Source organism: Lynx rufus, unplaced genomic scaffold (assembly GCF_022079265.1).
Source record: "Lynx rufus isolate CCGP_SWC_20201006 ecotype Redwood Valley unplaced genomic scaffold, mLynRuf1.p SCAF_33, whole genome shotgun sequence".
Taxonomy (NCBI): domain Eukaryota; kingdom Metazoa; phylum Chordata; class Mammalia; order Carnivora; family Felidae; genus Lynx; species Lynx rufus.
Genome location: NW_025814849.1, coordinates 3,374,366 through 3,399,036, shown reverse-complemented (window position 1 = coordinate 3,399,036; position 24,671 = coordinate 3,374,366). Strand labels below are relative to the sequence as shown.

Below are 24,671 nucleotides of genomic sequence, written 5' to 3'. Positions count from 1 at the left end.
GAGGGAACCTCGTGTCCCCGTGTGTGCGTGGCGACGCCTTCCGCGTGCATGGGGCGCCCACGGGTCCCTGGGCCGGCTCAACCCAGCTCTTCCTCCGGAGCCGGCAGCTGGAGGTTCCTCCTGGTGCAGTGGGGCTGGGGGCTCGGGGAGCCGCTTGCAGGGGGCTCCACGGGGGCCCCGGGGGCGCGAGCTCTGGTCTCGCACGTGTTGAGCAGGCCCAGCGAACCTGGTCTCCCGTTTTCCGCGAAGGCTGTAACGGTCAGGCTGGAAGGGCATGTCGGAGCCCCGATGACCACTGGGGGTGGGGGGTGGGAATTGGTGGGGCTCGTCCTGCCCTCGGGTCGTTCACGGGACCCGGGGCCCAGAGCCCAGGATGCAGCTTCTCTGTCGGTCATCGGGGATTCGATCCTGGCCCCTGAACGCTCCGCCTTTGTGTTTGTGCTGGGGGCTTACCTTCTTCCGTGAACAAGCTGCCACGCTTCTCACTGACCCCCCCCCCCCCCGCCACCCCCCTTCCCCCCCTGGGGAACACGAGGAGCCGCGTGTCCCTCTGATCAGGGTTTTGAGTGTTTTCCGAAACCCTGACTTGGATCACGTATTCACGGAAGGGACGCTTTTCCCACTTTGGGGGTGAGTGGTTCTCAGAGTGGGGTTCCCAGGCTGGCCGTGTCAGCATCACCTGGGGCTTGTTAGAAATGCGGGTTGTCGGGTCCTGCCTAACCTGTGGAGTCAGACGCTCTGGAGAAGGGAGCCGGGAACCTGGGAGGGACCCAGTTCGGATGCAGCTGGCGTCTGGGAAGCATTGGTTGGTGTCTGCGAGGCTAGTCTGGAGAAGGGCAGCATGTTGGACCAGCCAGCCCTCTGGGGTCTTAGCCGATCCGTGGCTCAGCACATTAGTGACCCGAACCTCCACCCCTTCTGCCCCCTCACCGTCACCAGAAGCGTCGACAAGGAACATCTGTGGCGTGCCACACGCTTGTGCTGGAACGTGTCTGTGTCCCTGGAGGGTCGCACACTGGTCACTGCCACTGGCCAGGTGTTCTACTCAGCAGAGCAGCCCAGAACAGCAGCCCCCCAACCTCACCCAGTGAGACAGAAAACAGGAGTAGTAAGGATTGCCTCCAGAAACACGTTAAATAAAACCCCTCAGAACACCGTCGTGCTCGGAGCCGGCTCTGTGGGTGTCCCAGGCCCCGTTTTCTGATGAGTGAATGGCTAGGATGTTTGGGGACGGCAGGAGGGGAGCTGTGTCTATTCCCAGTCAGGAGTGTGCAGAGTCCCAGCACCCGCAGAATCGTCGGGACTGGCTTCGGGGCTTAGCGAAGATGGGTGTCGGGAGTTAACACAGAGCAGAGCTTTTCCAGAATCCCGACAGAGCACTCTGTACGCCCAAGAGCAGGTAGTGTCAGTTAATCCCTCCGTGAGGGAGTTCTTTCAAGACACAGAAGCAAGAAAATATTTTAAAATCGATTAACAGTAATGACAGTAACAGCAGGGACTATAGCGTTTATTGAACACTTACTCCGTGCCAAGTGCCGTTCTAGGGATGCATCTAGGGACATCTAGGGCTTGGTGCACACGTTCACTTCATCTCCGTGACGACCCAGGGGAAAATGAGGCACAGTCAGTTTAAGTGACTCGGCCAAGGCAAGCTAGTCGGAAGCAAAATCTGGACTCAAACCCCAGGAACTTGGTGCCGGAGCCCCACCCTTCAGCCGCTGCGTTGCAGCCTGGCTTCCCGGGACCTCCCTGTCCCGTCCTCCCTGGGAGCCGGGCTCAGCTCTCCTGCCAGCAACACTGCGGCGAGAGTTGAGTCGTGAATTAGTTCACACAGTGCGGGACTCAGAAGCCCCGCCTCCCCTGGCGGGTGCGTCACAGCAGGAGACGGTCCCCCATACCACGTGGCCACTACCCGCCGGGCACCGGACCCGGTCAGGTGGCCACCACCGGCATCCTGTTTACCGGTTGGAAATCAGGCACAGAGACTGAGCCAACTGCCCGGGGATACACAGCTCGCGAGGGCAGAGCCGGGCTGCGAGGGCAGGCGGGCCCCCTGGTGGCACCGTCTGGGGCGGCCGAGGAAAGTGTGCAGGGGCACGGCGCCCCTCCGTGGGGTGGGAGGGGACAGGCTCTGGGGTCCGTCGCAGGGGGAGCCTCCCCCCCCCCCATGATGAGCTTGCTCTCACCGGTGTCGGTGCCTTGTGCTTTACGTGTGCGTTTGGCTGCTTTGTGGCTTGTTCCCCTGGGGCGTCTTCCTAGCGCCTCACTGCTTTGCCCCCAGCTTGCTGGTCGTCCACTCCCGGATGAGGCATCAGATGGCCCGCGACACCAGACACTCGTCACAGCCAGGAAGGAACCCTCGCGGGCTCCTTTCGTCCCTGGGTCGCATCTGGGGAGACTTTCCAGAGCAGACCGCGCTCCCCCAACCCAGACAGGCATGGGGTCCCTCCTAGAGGTGGGACCCAGCATCCGGGCTGCGTTGTGACTTTCCTGGGCCCCGTGAAAATATCAAGTGTCACGTTTTACGTATATCCGCGTGGGTGTAAAGAGGGCTGCAGTCCAGGTTGGAGTCGTTCTTCCCGTATTCTCCTTACTCCTGGTTTTCAAGGAAACTGAAACGAAAACGTTTCCGCGGGTCCCTGAATGTGCCGGCACCGTGTCGCGGGGCCCTCAGGGAGGCGTCGTCACCCTGCTGGGCGGGTGTTAGGACACCTGGTTTTGGTGACCCCGTGGCACTGAGTGCGCGTGTGGGTGAAGGAGCACATGGGTTTGGTCCCGTCGGAATGCCGGAGCTGGTTGTCGGGTGAAGCGTAAGGCCGGCCTCCCCAGCGCATCGCAGCCTCACGCCGCACACACAAAGGTCGTTTCCTGTCGGCGACACCCGCCGCCCAGCTGGGAAGGCCCCGGGCTCCCTGCCTCCTGTGGCTGTGTCGTCCGGAGCACAGGGCTTCCTGGTGACTGCGGCAGGGACGGCTCCTACGTTCTCTTCTGTGTCCACTGTGCACCGGCCGTAGCCAGTGACACTTCGCCACAGGAGAAACCGGGACGGCGTCACAGGCCCAGGAAACGAAGCCGAACGCGGTTGAGCTGTGGCATCGTCCCTGCCCCGCCTGAACTCTAGCGTCCTCAGGACGTCGCGGTTGTGATGCTGAAGTGTGACAGAGGATCAGCCACATCGAGAATCTGAAGATTCCTCATTAACGTTTTCCATCCTCCGTGTCTTGAGAAGCCTCTTTGCCCCGGGAATCGTGGTCGGCTTGGGGTCTCTGCCCCCCCCCGGAAGAAGCTTCAGCAGCCCCGTCCTACTGAGTCTCCGCTGGAAGGCGACGTGCGTGGGGACAAGGACGCCACGCTTGCTCCAACGGTGGGGAGTTCGGCTGCCCCGGGACTAACCCCCCCGAGTCCAGCCCTGTGTCCCCGATGCCGCCGCCTCTGCTCACTGTTGGTACCCCTGAAGGCGATTCAGGAGTTCCGAGGTCCCGCCGGCGATCGGTGCTTATCTCCCCCCGTAAAACCACGTGACAGAGAGTGTCCGTACCGAAGCAGGAAAACTCCAGTGGTCCAGACCCACCAGCTTAGAATCCAGTGCGATTTAAGTTGGACAGTTGGGGAAACGCTCGCTCGTATGAACCAAAGCAAATGTTTAAGACACTTGTGTTTTAGCCGTGCTGGGTCCACACACTGTAGGATGTAAGACCTCAACTGGAGAGACGGCTTCCCTTACCGGAGTCTCCCCTTGGCTACGACGCGGTTCGTTTCAGTGTCAAGATCGCGTCATCCTGCAGAGGTTCTGGAACTCAGCCCGTCCACGCACTTCTGTGGATTTTCCCATGGGCTCTGCTTGCAGGCAGGAGCCGACCCAGACGGGTATGAAACTGGCAGCAGAAGGCATTCCTTCATTCATGGGGTCACGGGGACGACGGCACTGAGTGTCCCCACTAACGGTGAAATCTAGGGGATTCTGATAGACTTGCATGGGCTCCAAGGTGCTGAAAAGAGACGTTCGGCCGGGGGGGTGGGTGTGTGTGAGGGGGCTTGGGTGACCGAGTTACTAGGATACCCGATCCCCCACCCCCAGCACTGTCCGTGCTGAGGCTTTGCCCACGGAGGGTAGAAGGTTTCTAGCTTCTGCAACGGAGTCCCCACCCTGCCCCCCAGGGTCTGACTTTGCAGTTTGCCACTGGGTTCTGGAACACGTGCTTCACCCTACGTTATAGGAGAAGGCAGCGAGGCCCACTGAGGCTGTGTGATTGACTTGCCTCCAGGTCCCCCGTGAGTGAGCAGGGGCCCCCCCCCCGTGAGTGAGCCAGCTCAGAGCCTGGACTCAGGGGCCTGGCCTCGTCCGGCCACTGCCTGGTGGTGTGACCCTGGCTTTTGTGCACCTTGGCCTTACTTCCTTACTGTGCCTTGGGCTCCTACCTCCTTACCCCGTGGGTCCCCCTGATGGCCCGCGAGAATGCGTGAGAGCCCCCGGCAGCGCCTGGCACGCAGCAGGCGTGTGGCGCTCAGAAACGGCTCCTGAATCCTGTTTGCACGTCAGGACGCCACACACAGCCGCTGCTCCCAGCCTGCCTGGAGCGCTCCCTGGTCTCGCCTGCTGTTCTGATGATCCACGGCGGCCCTGCTCGGACGCCGGTGACCAGGCACGGCACCCCACGTGGCTCTCCTTCACGAAGGCCGAGCGCCAGACGTGAACTACCCAGTGGCCGAGCTGGGCCCGCTAGCGATCGTGCTCATGGTGTGTTTCCGTCATCTTTATAAATACCCGCATCCAAATGTGCAAGTCGCTGCGTTTCTTCCAGGGATAGTTGACTTGCCTGATGACTGTGCCATCTGTTCCCGCCGCGGTCAGAACACAGCCGCTTCTGAGCGGCCCCTACTCCCGATGCCTGCAGGTGGCCGGCTCCCTGGGAGGCCACCCACCCAGGAGGCGACAGTGCCCTGAATCCTGAAAGAAATACTTTTGTTCAAAGACGCCAGCCGGGCGGATCAGCGGGGTCACTGCTGCCTTCCTGTTTGCGGGGAAGTGGTTCCTCCTGCTGGTGACTCTGGGACCCTCAGAGGCACCTCCCAGCCGCTGGCCCGCATCTGCCACCCGTGCCACCCCTGCCCCTGTAGCCAGGCCAGGACGCTGTGCTTCCGGAAATCCTTCCTGTCTTCCGGGAGGGGGAGAGCCTAATGGAGCTTCCAGAGGGAGTGTCTTCCCGTGCAATGCACGTTGGGTGTCACGGGTCCCCAGCTCCCATCTCCTCGCTGTCCTGAGTCTCCACCCACCCAGGCTACAGAGAACAGGCACCCGAAGCTCCTGGGTTCCGAGGGTTGACGTCCTGCTGCCCTACAGCCGTTGCCCTTGATGCCCGGAGGGGAAGCGAGGCCGGAGCGGGAGAGGCAGTTAGGCGTGGCCGGCTCGACTCCTCCGTTCTCTCTGGGAGCACCTGGAGGTGGGAGAGGCTCGGCCACCCCCCTACACCTTTACCCCAGGTTATGATGGAAGCAAGGCCCAGACCAAGTGGCCTCACGTGGACAGATGTGGATCAAGCAAACGCCCTGACAGACAGGCACAACACGGCACACCCGTGTTTGTCCTGTAGCCCAGCAACATCCCGTCTGCACCATCAGGACCTTCTGCCATCAGCTCCCATGGAAGGTGTGCTCGAGGGAAGATGTCAGCCTGACGGAGCCTGGTCCCCGTGGCCTTGGGCAGTCAGACGTCCTCTGATCAGTGTCTGGACGCAGGACCGTTTAGAGGCTTGGGGCCTGCGGTCTTATGCCCTGTTCGCTCGAGGGTGGGATGGTACCTTTAATGTCACCGGTAATTGTCTGTTTCTCCCATTCATCATGCTTAGGGAAAAGCTGACCATCTCATCAGGGTTGTTTCGTTTTTCCTGATTTGGGCCGTACCGGTGAGCGTGGCTGGCCGATAGAGGCACAGAGAGCAGACGTGTTCGGGGCAGGTGGCTCCGGGCCACAGCCGTCCCAGCGTCATGCTGCCCACCCCGGGAAGGGCTTCTCAGCGGTGCCGGCCGATTGCCCTGGAGTAGAAGTCCGTGCTGTTCATCCAGAAAGACTGTCAACTATCCGTCTGACAGCCTGGAGCCCCAGGCCAGCCTGAGCTGGTGCCGGGGACACTAGCCGCCAGTCATGGAGCCGCCGTGCCGTCTCTAGATGGGACTCGTCAGCCCGAACCGTTTGTTGGCCTCTGAGATACTTGCCGGCATTTAAAAACTGAGACGTTTTTCGTTACACTGAAGACTTCCTGCTGCTCTCGGGAGACGAAGTTTTGCCCACGGTGGGTCTGGACGGTGCTGAGTGGATGCAGACAGGACACCCATGCCCTGGTTCGCTGTGTCCCCCCCCCCGCTCCCCTCCCCACTGGCATTCCCCGCCAGCCTCCGTGGGCGCCCCAGGCACCCCGATGCTCTGAGGTCCGCTCCCAGCAGAGCCGGCCGCAGGGGAGGCGGCGTGTCACCGTCCCCGTCGCTGAAGGGGACCCTGGACACAGGAACACACCCCGGAAGGAGGGAGTCGCTGAGGGCCATTTTCAGGGGGCTCAGGTCCTGGGCCTGCCGGCAGTGGGTGCCAAGGACGCCGTGGTCACAGCGGCACAGGAAGGGTGCTGCCACTGGGTGCCTCCATGTGCCCCCTGTCTCCCCGTGTGTCTGAGTCCTGCGGGGCCTGGCCAGGGGAGCTCTGTCGCCCTCCTCCACCTCTGTGCCCCGCCCTGTCCCGGAAATCCCAAGCCAGACAGCTCCGGCCGGCCCCACGTGTGTCTCAGGCGCCAGGGTCCAGCGGCGACCCGTCAGGACCTCGGCCGCGCTCCGCACGCAACACCGTTCACGCGCCACCGAGACGTTCCTGGCGCCTGCAGGCCGCCTGCAGCATCGTTTCTTACTTACGTTGGATCTGCTCATTTTTAAAAACTTTTTATTTTGAAATAATTTGAGACGCACAAGAAGGTACATAAACCGCTACGATCCTTCCCACGTTCCCTTCGCCCGGCTCCCGGGGCCGTGACGCACTCTCAGGCCCAGAGCCCGTGTTGGCGCAAGCCGGGCCGCCAGGCTACAAGCCGTTACGTGGATTTTGCCTGTTTCTACGTTCATCCTCTTCCCCGTCTCGTGTGAAGTTCCGTGGGGTCGGTTGTACGTAGAGATTCGTGTCGCCACCGTGGGAATAGGGATGCCCCATCGCCCCAAAGACACCCCCTCCTGGTACCCCTTGGGAGTCACGCCCTCCCACGGCCCCGGCCCGACAACCGCTGATTTGTTGTCCGTCACTATGGTTTTGTCAACTCTAGAGTGTCACATAAGCGAGGAATCTGTTTGCTGGTTTTAGCAAGGTCACTTGTCACGTGCACACAGTGCTGAGGATTTGATCTGCCGGAATTTGTCGTGACGCACGTGAAAATGAACTCACGGCCATCTCAGTGGTGCTCGTGTTCTCCCACGAGCCACCTGATACCCCACACACCAGCGCCGGCACCTGGGAGCCCACCTGGATAACCCAGGGGAGCTCAGGCCTTCCAGCGCCCCTTGCCCGAGGGGGGTAGCCCGCCTGCCTGTCCCCCAAGGGCTCGCGGCTCTGCCCTGGGGCAGATGTTACCCCGTACTTGGGTCCCAGCGGCCCGGGCGGGGGGCGGGTCTGACGCCGTCCCAGTGTCCCCCGCCCGCGCCTGGGAGCGCTGGCTGATGTATCTTCTCTTCCTTCCTCGCTGGAGACGGCTGTCACAGACAAGCTCATTCAGCTTTTTAAAAGAAGCCTGCTGCTTTTTTTTTTTTTTTTTTAATGAATCAAAGAAATTAATTATAGGCTTGGGGTTTGTTAGGTTTATTTTTAGAAACCCCTGATCTCAGACATAAATAGCACTTCATTCTATACTAAGGAGCTGGAAAGCTTAATGCCAGAGGAGGGGAAGGGGGGGAGGGGGAGGAGAAGGAGGAGAGGGAGGCAGGAGGAAGAGGGGTAGAAAAGGAGGATGAAGGGGGGAGGAGGAAGGGAAGGGGGAGGGAGAAGGGGAGGGGAAGAGGAGGGGGGAGGAAAGGGAGGAGGAGGAGGGGCGGGGGGGAAGGAAAGGCACCTCTGTTGCTGGCTCTCCACAGTTGCGGGCCATCCCTGGCTGTCCCCACCCTCCTGCGTGCACACCTGTGTGAACCACACACCTTCTGAAGGTGGACTCGCCACCGAGCTCTGTTCCAAGTGCTGGGGACGCCGCAGGAAAGCCAGCAGCTGCTGCCCTCGTGGGGCTGGCACGTTAGTGGGGGAACCGGGCAGTACGGCAAATCAATAACACAGTAAACGGGATTTTCCGTTTATCATGGAGTAAGGAACGGAGCGAAGGCAGGACTTCTGTGCAGACGAAGTAAGCCCCCCGCACAGCAAATCGGTTCCCCCTTTCGTGGATTCGGCAGATGTGTCGAGCACCTACTGTGGGCCTGATTCCGTGAAAAGCACTGAGGCTGTATCAGGGAGGGAACCAGAGAGGCTTGGAGCTCACGGTGCGGGAGACAGAGGAGAAATAGCCCAGGAGCTAATGCAGCAACGTAGGGGGGCGGTACCGCAGGGAAGGGGCGGAGCTGACCCCGCTCGCCTCCCTCCCTGGCTTGCGCCCCCGCCGTGGACAGTGCAGGACGCTCTGGTCCCCATGGCAAAGCCTTGTGTCTGCACCGGGATGGGAAGTGTGGTCCGTGAGTGGGGAGCGGGGAGTGCGTCTCCAGCCCCCCCCCCCCCCCCCCGACCAGAGAACCGGCTGGGACAGGAGCAGGCAGTCAGCAGGGAGCTGCCCCTTCCCTGATGCGTGTCTGGGGGAGCCCCCCGCCCTCCCCGGTGCTCCCGAGACCCCTCCGGATGTCTGCAAATGGCGGCTATGTTGCTGACCGAATGCAGCAGGTAGAAGTTCCCTGTTATTGCCAAAGCACTTCTTTGGGGTTAGGTTCCTTGAACGGGTCGGCGGGTTAGTAGCCGAGCTGCCCCCGTGTCTGGGCTGTGTCACTGCCTCGCACTCCAAGTTTCAAATGGCTCCGGTGGGGCGTGTCCACCACCAGTCCCTGGGCTGCACACACAGCCCAGAACAATCCACGGTTGGCTGGGAGCTGACCGTCCGTAGGGTTTCTCTGCACCTGTGGTTTCCCACGTCTGTCTGGTGAGGAACAACGGCCTGGCCGCTCAGGACGTTTGGTTTGATGGGACACTGTCCTCCTGTGGAGGTGGGAGGCAGCACACGTGTGCACACACGCGTTCACACGCTTTCACACGTAGACGCACGGACACACGTGTCCCCCACCGCCCGCCCCTGACCGCATGTCCGTGCGTCTGCCGTGCAGAGCAAGGTTCGGGAGCTGGAGGAGAAATGCCGGACGCAGAGTGAGCAGTTCAGCCTGCTGTCGCAGGACCTGGAGAGGCTCCGGCAGCACGCCGGGAAGATCGACCTGCTGGGAGTCAGCCCTGGCGTCTCCGTAGACGTCCCCGCGCCCGGCAAGCCTTTCCCGCAATTCATGAACGGACTCAGCCCCTCCATCGGCAAAGGTGAGTGCGTGGCGGAGGAGGGATGGCCGGTGACCCCGCATCTGGGCATGCGTAGTGAGCGTCTGTCTGACCCGCCGGCCTAGGCACCGGCGTCCCAGGGCTCCGAGCGACGGCGGGCCAGTCGCAGTCACTGCGCACGCACGGTGCACCAGCCCCCGTTCTGAGCACGCGATGCCATCGGCAGACACGCTCCTCGCGCGGCCGGCAGACACGCTCCACGCTGTCCCGGTCCCGCTGTGCGGAGGAGAGAGACTGGAGCGAGGCCGGGGTCCGCGAGGTGCACCGCTGGGCTGCGGCCGCCTCCCGCCTTCGTGCCCTGCCCCCTCCGTGTGGGGACCGATTCCCGTTCCTGCTCAGGCGGTGACGGTGACGGCGGTGAATTGAGCTCCCCCCTGTCACACTTGTGCTCAGGACGCAGGATGGGGACGGACCTCGCACGTCGGGGGAGGGATCTCGTCTTTGTATCCAGCATGGAGATCGCAGACGTGTGTCCTCAGGCCTCGCCGTGGCTTCCAGCCGGGGCACAGAGGCTGCCCTGATCAGTCGGGACTGTGCTCCCCGCCCAGGGGCGGCCGTCCCTATGGACGCGGGGGTTGCAAGAATACCCGCCTGTTTAAAAGTTACTGTTGTTTTTAGTTTGGGGAGATGAGTGTCAGAGCCGCCCCTTTTGAGTTCCGTCGGAGAGAGAACGTCCAGATTTCTCCCTGTTGGCATCAGAATACGTGATCGTTTCTTTCTGATGCTTCGTGATATTAAGACAAAGCGAGACTGCCTTTGTCTTGATAAATGATGTGCCCCGTCCTTCCCGCTCAGTCATTAGCTATGTGCCACGTGGCTATGAGCAGCAGGGTAGAGGGAGGAGGGTCTGCACACCTCTCCAAGGTGTTCCGAGGGCATGGTGCACCTAGCCCGTGTGTCGGGGCTGCGGCTGTGAGGTCAGCCAGTTGGCCAGGCCCCTGTGGAAACGCCTCTTGGTGGCTGGAGACAGACAAGGGGACAGATGCGTGAGGACAGAGTGACAAGCTAGAAAGTGACCCAGGACTGCTTCAGACCAGGCAGACAAAGAAGCCTGGCTCTAGGAAAGGATGTTGGGCTGTGCCGTCTGAAGGATGAGAAGGGGTAGGACAGTTTCAGCTGCTACTAGATGAGACAAACATTCTTAGGCCGGGTGGCCGCATGAGGTTGGCCGGTGATACTTTTCAAGATCCTGACACGGGACGGGGACACGTCAGATCCTCAGGGACAGGGTGCCTGGAGGCCATGCAGAACGCCCGCGTGCGCTGAAAAACGCAGCCTCTGAGTGCAGAGTTACAGCCCAGGGAAGCCTGTGGTTTCGTGGCACCTAGGGTTTAACAGGGGCCCGTCACGTGGAACCCCTGAGACCGCCGGGGCAGGCGGGTCCTCGCCCACGTCGGGTCTGCAGGCTGGTCACAGCAGAGCACCCGACCCACCGTCGCGTGCCCACCCCGGCCCACATGGCCAGCGGGCCCTTCTCCCCATGGTGTCCCGGGCTGCTGTGTGCGCACCTCCGTGAGGCATGCAGACGTGCGTCCGGTGGGAGTGGCTCGGTGTTGAAACAATCTGGAGAACAGGGTGTGACCCGCGGTGGTGGAAGGTGGGCACTCAGACCCACAGTGGTTCCGGGTCGCCACCAAGCGGATCAGTGAGATCCTTGTGTGCGAATAGGTTTGTAGCAAGCCTTCCACACAGCCGCCTGGATGGACGTAGCTCATGTAACAGTCAGTGACCTCGCCCCACGAGGGGGCGCCATTGGCAGGGCCCACGCGCCCCTGGCTTCACCCTTGCCCTTGCGGCATCGCCGACCGTGGCTCCACGTTCCTCTGAGGCTGGCGTAGGGCTCTGGCCCCACTGTTCTCGCTCAGGAGTGCTGGGCTGGAGGCACAGCCTCTCTGTCTGGAATGTTCCTTCAAAGAGGAAACAGTCGACTGTGCACCTGCTCAAACAGCTTCTGTCCAAAAGCGGGACTCGTGACTTCCACTGCCAGGGGGTCGGACCGGCCGTGGGTCAGAGGTTGGCCTTTCCTCCTTCTCAGCTGGTGCCCCGGGGCTCCTGGGCGCGCATTTGCGCAGCATCACTTTGCACCTGCTGTATGCCGAGCGCTGCCGTGAGCAGTGGGGACAGACGGCAGTGACCAGGCCACACCTCTGCTCTCTGGGATCTGACGCCCCAGCAGGGCCCTGTGTCTGTTCTGGCCTGATTCCATTTTAGGGGTGTTATCCCACAGTTCCTTTAACCGGGCCGGAGCTTCGGGGCCCCTGGCAGGTGAAAGCCTCTGTAGGGACGCTTCCCACCTTACTGCGAATCATTTGGCCTTTCCCAGCGTGGACTCGGCAGGTTGAATCTTCGGTGAGATGATCCCGAGGTCTGGCCACTGCGGACAGAGGCTGGACAGAGAGGTCAGGGAGGGAATCACGGCTCCTGTGCTTCTCCTCGGAATTCTAAACATTCCCAGCCTCTTGGCCGCTTTGTATGTAAATTAGGACACTTTGGGTCGTAAATGACAGCGATGCTGACCTAAATGGGTGTGAGCCGCAGGGAACTTGCTTATCACCTGGAGTAGATGAGCCAGTAAGTCTGGCTCCCGCACAGCTGGATTCGGGGGCTCCAACTGCGCCCCCAAGATGCGTTTCCTACCCCTCTGGCGGCTCCCCTTCTAGGAGCCAGTTCCGGTGGGACAGACCTTCCGCCTCCTGGGGGCAATGTGGCTGCAGCATCACCAGGCCTCACAGCCTCTCAGTTTGCAGCCAGGGAAAAGGAGAGGCCCTTTCCCTGTGGCTTCTTTTAATTCCCCATGGCTGGACCTTCCCACCGCATGTTTAACACTGCCATCGCCACCAGACCATCCTCACAGCCAGGAGTGGACTCTGCCGGGGGGATGGCCTGGCGGGGCATGGGGTCAGGCGGCCAGTGGGGACTGAGGGCAGGAAGCAGGCAGCTCCCAAGATGAAAACCTGAGGCTGGTGCCAGCGAGGGGGACGGGCACGCTGGAAAGTCAAAGGACCCACGCGTGTGTCACCTCACTGGCATCCTTGTTCAAATTGTCTCGATGTCGTGGCCAGGTCAGGAGAGCACCGTCGGAAGCCGCACTGTGACTGGGGACTATATCCGGCCCCTCCCGCTCCCTGGTGACAAGCCGGAGCCTCTGCCCATCAAGCCCACCTTTCTGTCGAGATCCGCTAGCCCAAGATGCAGATTTGAATCAGACGTGAGTTCTGGCCCGCCCGTGCGGATCCGTCTGGTGGGAACACGATGGTCCTCTCACCTTCCTTCCTCCCCCCTCCTCCTCCCTCTCCCTCGGGCGTCTTCCCTTCCTCCGGTAAATTCCCATATCTGGTCTTCATCGGCCCTCGTGTCACCTCCTCCATGCAGTATTCCCGGTTGTCTCAGCCCCACGGCACCAGGCACCCTCTGACACGCGATCGCGGTGGACGGTGTCTGTCTCCCTCGCAGGGCCGAGCCCCTGTGAGCAGAGGCCGTGGGTCATCGTCCGTCTCCGTGTCCACAGATGCCCGGTAGGGCCTGGCAATCTCGCACGGTCTGCCCGGCGAGTCCCACACCCCGTGTTGGGGGGCCCCACCTCCGGTCCACCCTTGGCTCGGGAAGATGCGTTCTTTATAAACGTCCTTCTGTGTGACCAGGGGGCCCACACTGAGGGAGCCGCTTCATCTCCGGGCCGGTGCCCAAGACACCGAAGTTGGTCTAGTCGGGGCTCGTGGGAGCTCCGCGGTCTGGGGCGAGAAGGCTCAGCGAGACTGAAGGGTTTCCTGTGTGCTTCCCGCAAAAACGTGACCCCCGCCGCTGCGTAACCTGAACGTGGTTTGTGTCTTTACCAGATGGATAATGAACGCAGTTCCGGTACCTCCAAGCAGCAGAGGCACTCGGGGAAAGTCCACCTGTGTGTCGCCCGCTACAGGTAAGCACGAAGCTCCTCTCTGCATCTCCGAGCATCCGTGGACGTGCGGGGGGTGCCTTGGGGCTGATGGGGCCGCGGGTCTGGGCGTGCTCCCCTCCCCACCCTCCCTGGGTCCTCGGCCGAAGGCAGGCAGTTCGGCCAGACTCGGGAGACGGGGAAGGTTTGTTGTCGGCTCTGATGGAAAGCGAGTAGATGGTGGATTTGTTTCTCAGGACGGCCGTTAACGACTTACGCAAAGTGGGAGACTTAAACCAGCAGAAGCACGGTCTCTGGCGGCTCTGGAGGCGGGAAGTGCGGGATCGGGTCAGCAAGGCTGTGCTCCCTGGGGGCTCTTGTAGCTTCTGGTGCTCCAGGCGTCCCTGGGTTATGGGTGCATCCCTGTGGTCTCTGCCCGGCCTCACGCGGCCACATCCCTGTGCATCTGCTCGTTCTCTCTCTCTCTGTCAGTAAGGACACCGGTCGCTGGATGGGGGCCCACCGACTCCAGCACGACCCCATCCTGATCGCATCTGCAAAGACCCTGTTTCCAAATAAGGTCATGTTCCCCACACTGGGGGGGCTAGGACCTGAACCAACATTCAGGGGGACGGTTTAGCCCTCGGCAGGTGGCAAGCTGAAACTCACAGGGGCACATTCTTGTCCAGAGCCCCCGTTTACTGCCTTTCTGGGGTCCTCACACTGGCGAGGCGCCCCTCGCTAATTTCTCGCTGGGGTCCTGTGGTGTCCACGCTCAGTGGGAACTAAGGAGCCATCTGGTCTGAACGACCCTCAGAGTCTTTGTGGGGAACGACCCCCCCAATTCTGAGACGGGTGTGGGGTAGCTGCCTCCCCACAACTCCGCTACCTGGGGACAGTGCCGGCAAGCCCGAGACCAGATTCTGCCACGGGAAGGAGTTAGCCATAAACCGCATAGTTCACGTCTCCCGTTCCTCACGCTCGATGAGGACCCAGCCTCTCGTCCTTGGTTTCCGCCGGTCGGTATACCTGGCACGGGTTCCGTTTTCTCCAGCGGGAGCCCTTCGTAACGGCTCTCGCGCTGAACTGGGCTCTCGGGGCTGGCTCACTTCCCAGCTGGCCTGCGCCCTGGCGAGCCACGCTCCCCAGCCTCCCCGCGTGCCGTGTGCCCCGGCCTCGCAGTCCCTCCGCTTCCAGGAGAGGCGAGGTCTCATTCCGGGGACAGGGGCCCAACAGCCGGTGCCCCCCGTGGACGCATTCTGTAGCCAGCGTGAAGTCGGGCACGGAAGAAGACGGGCTGACCAACCGGCTTCCGTCTGCCGTTGCCGTCACCAGGCACGGCCCAAGTGCACGATGTCCCCTCGTTCGTTCTCTTCTTTGTCGGTGCCCTTGATGTGGCGCTGGTGCTGGCTTTGTGACTCTTTCAGCCACCCTGCCAAAGAAGCCCGAACCACGTGAGACCGAATAGCGCAGAGAGGACTTTGCACGTCTGAGTTCCCTTCGTACCTTACCACCCCCGCTGGGGTGGTTCTGAAGGTAAAGGCAGGAGTTTGGGGGGATCCCCTGGGACCAAACACGGTCATCATTCAATAAGCCTGTGGAGGTTTCCCCAAACCTGAAACGAGACAATACCTGCCTGAGGCCGCCCCCCTCAGTGGCTGGCGCAGTCACCTCCTGGGATGGTCGCCTGCGGTCCGTCTGCCTCTGCCCCCACCTCTCCTGCCCGCCCGAAACCACCATCGCTCTGTGCAAACGGCTTTGCAGACACAGAACTCTGAGCTCGCGCGTTCGGTGCATCACGCGAGACACCCCGAACTGACCCTCGCCCCGCTTTCTCGGTGCAGCCGCGCCTGACCGTGGACCCGGCTCAGTACGTGTGACCCCATCTGCCCACCCCGACTCAGCTTTCAGCCTCCCCCGCCAAAGCCCGTTTCCATCACCTCTTGAGCCACTCCTGATCCGGTGTCCTCGCCCCACCTGCCACCTGCCGGCTCCCCATCCATGGGGCGCCCGAGTGTCTCTACCGAATGCAGGTGTGGTCACATCACTCCCTGGCTTAAATCCCGATACCTCCCAGCACCGAAGATCAAATCCACACCCACGGGGACCCTGCCAGTCCCTATCCCTCGACGCTCCTGCGGCCAGCACCCTCCTCCAGCCAGGCTGACTCTTGGCGCCCCAGAGGGACCCTGCTCCTGCCTCTGGGCCTTTGCACGCGCCATTCCCTCTGCCGGGAGCTGCTTACTCTCCTCATCCGCCCGCTGGGCTATCACATCAAACATCCATCTGTGTCTCTTCCTTACGCAGATGGCCCCTGGCAGTTACTGACTCAGTAAAACCATCAGACTGTTGCAAAACTTCCCTAGACCCTGGACTCGGACAGTGAGGGGCACGGTGACTTGGTGCCGTTAAACCTGCAGAGGACGGGGGTCAGGAGACCTTGATGTTGGTCCCCAGCATCCCCACCCCGGGCCTCTTTGTGAGCTTGTGACTTTGGGCGGGTGCCCCTGACCTCACTCTGTGATTCAAATTGGGAGAAATAGGATGTTCTCTGCTCGCCTCGCCGAGATGGAACGCTGATCTCGTAAAACGTACACGGAAGTGCTGGTGAGCTTTCTGGTACTGTTGGCGTGCGAGTCGCTATCGCCTCGTTATTATATTTCTACCACACGTGCCTATCGTCTTTGACTATCAGCAGATGCTGTTTTAATTTTTATTGGGGCCTTCTCCGTTATTCTAAACTAATTTAAAAAATCCCCATTTCGTTTACTATATGTCTTATTTGCACAATCGGGCATGATTGTAAAAAAATGTCACGTTTACGAGGATATTTGACGCAATGGTGAGTGTATTAACCAAAGGTTAGAGGCCACATCGGTGCCCAGTGTTAGGACATCGGTTAAGTGAAGTATGCCAGTCTGTTCAGTGGACTATTCCACATCCATTAAAAAAGGTCGTGACAGAGGGGCGCCTGGGTGGCTCAGTCGGTTGAGCGCCCGACTTCGGCTCGGGTCATGATCTCGCAGCTCGGGAGTTCGAGCCCCGCGTCGGGCTCTGCGCTGACAGCTCGGAGCCTGGAGCCTGCTTCGGATTCTGTGTCTCCCTCTCTGTCCTTCCCCCGCTCAGGCTTTGTCTCTCTCTTTCTCTCTCAAAAAGAAAAACCTTAAAAATTTTTTAAAAAGGGTCACGATAGGATATTTCACGAGCTAGAGGGAGGGTCACGCATACTGGAAAGTGGAAAGAATAAGCAGATTACCGCCAAGTAAATGCGCCGTGGTCCTACCTTTGCTAAGCGGTACGTACGGAAAGATTGTAGGGTTAATGATTCTTCTTTGCTTACTAATGCGAACACTTACGGCAGACGTGACGGGTACGAACCGAGATCAGGGTCATCAGTGTGTCATGTGGACGGGGACCCTGAGCGTCCGCCTCAGTTTCAGAATTCTCTCTCTGTTTTGAGTGTGTGCGAGAGCGCGGGTGCTGCCGCCGTTCCTGGCGGGCACACGGCTGGCGCGGGGGTGCAGGTGCCCACCGCCCTCCGCGTGCAGCACCTGCTCCACGAGTGTCCTTCTTCCTCCAGTTACAACCCCTTCGACGGGCCGAATGAGAACCCGGAAGCTGAGCTGCCCCTCACGGCGGGGAAGTACCTCTACGTGTACGGGGACATGGACGAGGACGGCTTCTATGAAGGTCTGTTAGGGCGCGGGGCGGTGGGTGCCGGGGCTGCTCCGCGCACCTGACTGGTCCCCGCGGACGGGCCAGGCCCCCAGCTACGCCTGCCCGCCCCAACCCTCCGCCCTGACCCTCCGCCCACCCTCCTCAGCTTTCCCCCTCCTGACGACCGAGTGGGGTGTCCTGACCCCGCAGACCTGAGGCACTGGCGGAGGTTTGCAACGTCCGTCCCCGCAGAGCTCGCCGGGTGGCTGTGCGGACACACCGGGCCGACGGACTGCTGTTCCCAGAGGGGATCTGTTGCGTCTTCTATGTTACTGCCCCAGGACCCCCGGACCCCCAGCTGACCTCCTTCCCGGCAGGACAGATGACCCCGCCCGGCTCAGGGCGATCCCACTGACCTCTGGGCTTTCTGGCCGTCTGCCCCACGTGCTGCTGGATCCCTCCCTTCAGGGTTACCGCCCCGCCCAGTCCGAAATCGGGAAATGCGACCTCCTCCCTCCCTCTGGGACGCCTAACCTTCCGTCCCTTTTGTAACCCGAGCATGAGCTCGGGACAGCACCAGCGGCTTCACGAGCCTCGCGAGACTCCTCAGTCCCCAGTCGCTCGGTCACCCTGGACGAACGGGAGGGTCTTGGCCTCTTACCTTGAGCTGTAGGACCGGTTCTTGCTAAATTAGCGGGCTCCTGTTTCACGGCCTTGCCGAGTGTTCCCAGGGCTGATAGACGCAGTTGGCTTTCGAGCTGGTGTTTGCTGGACGTGAGGTTGGATTGCTTCCGTTTTTCTTTTTTTTAACGTTTAGTTTTGAGAGAGACGAGTGGGGGAGGGGTAGAGTGAGGGGGGACGGGACCCAAAGGCTCTGCGCTAACAACAGAGAGCCCGACGTGGGACTCAAACTCATGACCTGTGACATCATGACCTGAGCTGAAGTCGTGCTCGAATGACCGAGCCACCCGGGCACCCCACAGGTTGCCTCTTGACGCTGAACAGCCGCCCGGCCGTGGGCTGCGTCGCTCGCCACCACGTGCCACGGCCAGGTGGGCACGTGGTAGCAGAGCCGTGGGCCGTCCACGCGAGAAATCCACCACGGCTGGTAGCAGCACAGCCCGAACTCTTAACCTACGTTCACGTCACCGTCACTGTTTTTCACACCTGTAGAAACAGGCGCCCGAGGCGGCCGCCAGAAAACCCTTGTTGGAAATCTCTAGAATATTCACAGCAGGCATCTTGCCCGCATGAGCTTTCTGGAGGCCTGATTCAAACAGGGCTGCGAAGCTCGGGAATTTCCCTTGTCTCTGTGCCTTCCTCTGTGTAGAACGGAGAAAGCGAATTCGACTTGCGGGCAGCCTTGGGTAAATGAGGTGCAGGGCGGGTAGGACAGGACCCGGTGCACGGTGAGTGCGGTTATCACTGTCGGCGTCACCCGAGCACCGGCCCTCGTGAGAGCATCCTGGGGGTGCCAGCTGACCCACACCCTACGTGGGGCCGGGAGCAGGCCGGAGTCCCCCTTTGCTCTGGGGGAATCCACGGCCCATCGTATGGTCACGTGCCCTCCTCTGGGTCCATCACACGTCTCCCGAGGCCAGGGTCTACTGGGGACGGGCACCTCCCCGCCACACCCTGCCACGTACTGGGCAAATGGCCCGTCCCGCTGGTGCTGCGAGATTACCCAAATCTCGGCATCTTTGAGGCTCCTCAGAACGCTTCTGTTTTTTAGACCTCTGCTGCTAACGGGTTTTGAGCCCGAGTAAAAAGAGAGCATTTCGCAGAATAAGAAGAGGTTCTCCCTGTGGCCGCCAGTAGCCACGAGAGCTGGTGTGATGAAATTTTTTGCCACTCAACCTACAGGTGGTTTGGCACCACGTGGGCAGTTTCTTTCTCACAGCAAACGGGCATTCCGGGAGCTTCCTTAGGACATACACAGTGTGCTTTGTAAGGGGGAGAGGTCACCTTTACATCCTGTTCATGTGATCATACCCTCAAAAATAATAGTAAGACGTTTACTTTCTTAACCTCCCAAACCCTCGTCTCACGCACGTTTGTTCGTCCATAAACAAACATTTACTGGGCACCTACTGTGTGCCAGGACTCTTCAGTGTGATGAAAGGAAAGAGATCTCTGCGCTCATGGGGTGTCCGTGTCCGTAGGCAGGTGTTGGCTAAGCGGGGGGCCACGCTGCCTGATGGGTTCGCGGGTCGCAGGGGGCAAGCGGTGGGAGCAAGGTCCCGAGGACGGGACGTTTGAGCAGGTGTCCGTGACGACCTGTGGAATCCCACGGCCGTACCGCACGGCCCCGTCGGGGAGCCGTGCGGGTGCGGCAGGACCTCGGGGCCCCGATGCGAGGGCGGGGTGATCTCACTGCCTTTGTACCAACAGGCGAGCTCCTGGACGGGCAGAGGGGCTTGGTGCCCTCCAACTTTGTGGATTTTGTCCAGGACAACGAGTCGCGGCCGGCAAGCACGCTGGGGAACGAGCAGGACCAGAATCTCATCAACCGTTCGGGCATCGGCTCGGAGGGGGAGAACATTCTGGACCTGCACGCCCCCACCCCCATCGACGCCGGCGTCGCGGACGGCGGTGCGGAGACGCTGGGCGTGAGCGTCGACGACGTCGGAGAAGACATCGTGCCTTACCCTAGGAAAATCACCCTCATCAAACAGCTCGCCAGAAGTGTCATTGTGGCCTGGGAGCCGCCGGCAGTGCCGCCGGGCTGGGGGACCGTGAGCAGCTACAGCGTGCTCGTGGACCAGGAGCTGCGCGTGAACCTCACGCTGGGGAGCAGGACCAAGGCCCTCATCGAGAAGCTCGACACGGCGGCCTGCACCTACCGCATCTCCGTGCGGTGCGCCACCAGCAGGGGCCACTCGGACGAGCTGCGCTGCACGCTGCTGGTGGGCAAGGACGTGGCGGTGGCCCCCTCCCAGCTGAGGGTGGACGACATCACCCAGACCTCGGCCCAGCTCTCCTGGCTGCCCGCCAACAGCAACTACAGCCACGTCATCTTCCTCAACGAGGAGGAGCTCGACGTGGTCCGGGCCGCGAGCTACACGTACCGGTTCTTCAACCTCAGGCCCAACGTGGCCTACAAGGTGAAGGTCCTGGCCAGGCCCCACCAGGTGCCGTGGCAGCTGCCCCTGGAGCAGCGGGAGAAGAAGGAGGCCTTCGTGGAGTTCTCCACGTTGCCGGCAGGTGAGCCCCGTCCTCCCGGCGGGGGAGGGGGGGGAGGGCAAGCGCTGTCACCTGTACGAGGGGAGGGCTGGGTGAGAGCGGGCAGGCGGGGGAGACCACGTTCAGTCAGCGCTGTCCTGGAAAATCCCGTAAGTCAGCAGGAAGCAGGGCGTGTGCGTGCGTGTGCGTGCGTGTGCACGCGTGTGTAGGTGAGTGTGTGCACTGTGTGCGCACGCGCACGTGTGTGCACGTATGTGCATGGGTGTGTACGTGTACACACGTGCGTGTGTATGCACGTGTGCACACGTGCGCATGTCTCTGGGTATGTGTGCACGTGCGTGTGAGAGAGGGAAAGAGACTACTTGGAGTTTGTTTAGGGACCGTGGTTTTGGGAACATTGCTTCTGACACTGGCGCGTGCAAGAGGCCTAGCCCGGAACGGACGGGAGGAGGCGAGACCCCCTCGGGGACGGGCGAGGACGTCTCCCCCACGGCGTGGCCGCCACACGCGTGTGCTCGTGGAGGGCAACAGCGAATGAAGCGCCTACGTGCCTTCGCGACGGTTCTTTCCGTCTCAGTTTTTCCTTCGGACGCAAACACGGGGACGGATTTGCGTAGAAGGCGTGACGTCCCATCGTAGACGCCCTTCTGGGTTCTGGGCACGTCTGCCATGGAGAGCCCGTCTCCTGTGCGTCCTCCACTAGGAAGAATGGCAGGAGAAGTGACGCGCCTCCCTTCCCACGCACACCCTGGGCGGTTGTAGAGAGGGGCTCAGGTACACGTGCCTGTGGGGTCAGCTCGTCGCCGATCCTCCAGGGTCCCCGTGCCGCTAAGGGGCAGCTACCCCCCCCACCTCCAGAAACGTCTGCTGTGCCGCTCTTTGCTGTGGGGCCCGTCCAAGGCCGCCCTTCCACGCAGGTCAGCTGTGCCCGGTGGGGGGGAGCCTGGGTTCCGGCGGGAAGAGCAGCCTTCTTGATTCTTGGAGAACGTTCGAGGGTGTAATCTGTGTCCTGCGGATCGTCTCTTAGTCCCGAGTTACTCGCGAGATCCCCCGGAAGTGCCGTCTCAGCCGCCCCTTTGTCGGACCTCTGTGATTCGTTAATCCCATCCTGCCGAACCTCGCTTGTCAGTGGTTTTCGCAAACAGTTCGTTTCTTCTCCGGGATCATTTTATTTTTTTTATTTTTTTATTTTTTTTAAATTTTTTTTAATGTTTATTTATTTTTGAGATAGAGAGAGACAGAGCATGAATGGGGGAGGGGCAGAGAGAGAGAGGGAGACACAGAATCGGAAGCAGGCTCCAGGCTCTGAGCCATCAGCCCAGAGCCCGACGCGGGGCTCGAACTCCTGGACCGCGAGATCGCGACCTGAGCTGAAGTCGGACGCTCAACCGACTGAGCCACCCAGGCGCCCCTCCAGGATCATTTTAAGCGGCTGCATAAAGTCTTCCATCCCACACAACGTGGGCTTTTCAGTTCGTGATGGTTTACTTCCGTGTCGTCGTGTTCTCCAGCGTGTGCCAAGCCTGTAATCAGTGGGCCCCTGACCCACAAAGCAGCCTGACCCACGGGCAGGGGGGCAGACTCTACCCGACGGCGGGAGGCGGTCTGAGGAGGAGCCGAGTCGTAAAGGGTCAGCGCCTTTGTCTTCCGTGCTGACTCGATTCCCTGCCCGGCCACCGGCGTCGGTCATGAAAACTGGGATAACGAGGATCCCCCTTTCCCCTGAAGCCTACCGTGAGGTTGTGGGTCAGTGCTGGGGGCACAAGAAACAAGACACGCCAAGTTCAGGGCTCCGTGGGGGCTCAGGAGGGACGAGGGGGCACACGCGTTGGTCCCCCCCGGAAGGCTTCTAGAGAAGCCCAGGGTGCGATGGAGAGGACGGGGTCCAGGTGGGGTGTGAGCACGAGTCGTGTGCCGCAGCTTAACTCCCCGTCACCGATGTCTTCGTCCGTAAGCCTCAGGGCTCACGCAGCGGACGGTCTGGCCTCACAACTCTGGAGGCTGGATGTCTGAGACCGAGGCACCGGCAGATTCGGGGTCTGGAGGCGAGGATTTGAGCCCGTGAATTCTGGGGGTAGCGGACCCAACATTGGGTTCGTCGCAAACGTTTCTGTCTCCTGACCAGAAGGAGCGGTGTCCTGTCCGTGGTGAGTGGAGTGAGTGGAAGGCCTGGGGGGAGCTTGCCCTGCGTGGGAGGAAAGGGTGCTCCTAGACCAGCCCCTCTGAACTCGTGTCGGGTATGACTTGTTCGAGGCACCCCGATGTGACGGACATGAGCGCCGCTCCCGCTGGTCCGCATCTCTGGGCCCGTGTGTGGGGAGCTGGGCCGGGGGTGGCGGAACGGCAGTTACCAGCCTTTCTTCACCCACAAATCCTGTAGTGTGATTCCACTGTAGGTAGAAGTGAGCACCGAGGCAGATCCCAGACCGGTTTCCCCTCTTGGCCATTGCCCTTAAGAACAGTGAGGCCTGGGGCGCCTGGGTGGCGCAGTCGGTTAAGCGTCCGACTTCAGCCAGGTCACGATCTCGCGGTCCGTGAGTTCGAGCCCCGCGTCGGGCTCTGGGCTGATGGCTCGGAGCCTGGAGCCTGTTTCCGATTCTGTGTCTCCCTCTCTCTCTGCCCCTCCCCCGCTCATGCTCTGTCTCTCTCTGTCCCAAAAATAAATAAACGTTGAAAAAAAAAATTTAAAAAAAAATAAATAAATAAAAAAGAACAATGAAGCCTGATCGCTTAATCGACTTCCAAAGTGCCAGAGCCAGGTGGTCAAGGGAACACTGGTGACCCTGAACGAGTTAATGGGGTTTCTGAGGACGGGTGTTAGCTACAGGCTGCGGTGCAAACCCTCAGAAAACTCTGGTCTGGATAGAGCGACCCGCTCCGCAGAAAGGCTGGCACATCACGAGTTCCAGAGTCCCTCCTTTACGAGAAGCCGCTCGCACCCCAAGAGACAGATCTCGTGGGTCCCGAGCAAGCCAATACCAGATCTCGCAGGTGGGATTGCAACTGTCCCTGCATGTCCCAGGGACAGTTATCAGCAGCGGGATGGGCAGTGTGTGTGCTTTGGGACAACACCAGCCATGTGAATGGTTTGGGGCAGGAAACGTTTTCAGTGGTAGCCGCTGTGATACCTAAATTCTCGGTGTGGAATTTAAAGCTGGCGTTCACCGGCAGGTTTCAGATCAGAATTTGAGATTATCTTTAGGGTTTGCAACACTGCATACAGCTTTTCCTCAAAAGGACTCTGGCAGCTACGGGACCCAGCAGGGCCTAGACAGACAAGGCACATCATTCCCAGCTGGCAGCGCCAGGGTCCTGTGGCCCCTGAAGAGGCCAGGCCTGCGCACTGGGAGCGGCCTGACTTCCTCCCTCCAGCCTGGGCCAAACATTGCCCTGCGTGACCCCCACCCTCCCAGTGCCAGGTGAACTGCATACTTGAGTGAGGACAGGGGGGCTGGCATTTCTCCAGAGCTGTCCTGTCCCCCTGCCTGCTGGGGCTGGCCTGGTATTTGCAGCCTCCAAGATTCAAAGCAGATCGTGACCAGGAGCCTGCATGCAGAGTCCCCCGTCGCTGCAGGAAGGGCAGGCTGCTTCCCAGATGGGCCATGAGAGACCTATCGATAGAACTTATAAATTCCTCATGTCCTTCCTGGGTTTTGTCTGCTTGGTCTATCCGGTCATTGAGAGTTATTGTCTGTGTGTCTAATTTCTTCTTCAGTGTTCTCATTTTAGCTTTATGTATTGTGGAGCTCCATTAGTAGGCACATACACGTTTTTGTAAAATTTTTCTTAATGTTTTTTTTAATGTTTATTTATTTTTGAGAGAGAGAGAGACACAGAGTGTGACCCAGGGAGGGGAAGACAGAGGGAGACACAGAATCCAAAGCAGGCTCCAGGCTCCGAGCTGTCAACACAGAGCCCGACGCAGGGCCTGAACCCACGAACCATGAGATCATGACCTGAGCTGAAGTCGGACGCTTCACCGACTGAGCCACCCAGGCGCCCTGGCACATACACATTTAAAATTGTTAGTTTTTCATGATGAATTTACCCCTTTCTCGTAATGAAACGCACCTCTTTGTCTCTGATAATTAGTTTTTGTCTTGAAGTCTGTTTTGTCCGATACTCATAGGACTACTAGCTTTTCCATGCTTAGTATTTGCATGTTATATCTCTTCCTAACCTTTCAAATTCTTTGTATTTTTATTTTTTGTATGTCTCTTGCAAATGGTCTGTGATTGGGTCTTGGTGTTATAACAATATGACAGTCTCTGCCTTTTAATTGGAATCTTTAGTTCCTTCACGTTTAGTACAATGATTGATATGACTTTATTTAAGTCTGCCATTTGTTCTTTATGTTTCATTTGTCCTGTCTGGTTTTTTTCTTCATCTTTCCCTGCTTTTGTGTCTGGGGGGGGGGGGC

At 60.3% G+C, this 24,671-nt stretch overlaps 1 protein-coding gene across 7 annotated transcripts in view; it reads left to right on the top strand.

The window, feature by feature from the left end:
* RIMBP2 (RIMS binding protein 2) overlaps window positions 1-24,671 on the top strand; it is a 72,015-nt gene that overhangs the window by 9,066 nt on the left and 38,278 nt on the right. For all 7 annotated transcript variants that reach the window (XM_047093195.1, XM_047093199.1, XM_047093196.1 and 4 more), the window contains 5 exons: window positions 9,321-9,522; window positions 12,603-12,748; window positions 13,377-13,456; window positions 16,992-17,101; window positions 19,460-20,272. In XM_047093195.1, the coding sequence (XP_046949151.1) occupies window positions 9,321-9,522; window positions 12,603-12,748; window positions 13,377-13,456; window positions 16,992-17,101; window positions 19,460-20,272 (1,351 nt within the window). The remainder of the gene's footprint in view (window positions 1-9,320; window positions 9,523-12,602; window positions 12,749-13,376; window positions 13,457-16,991; window positions 17,102-19,459; window positions 20,273-24,671) is intronic.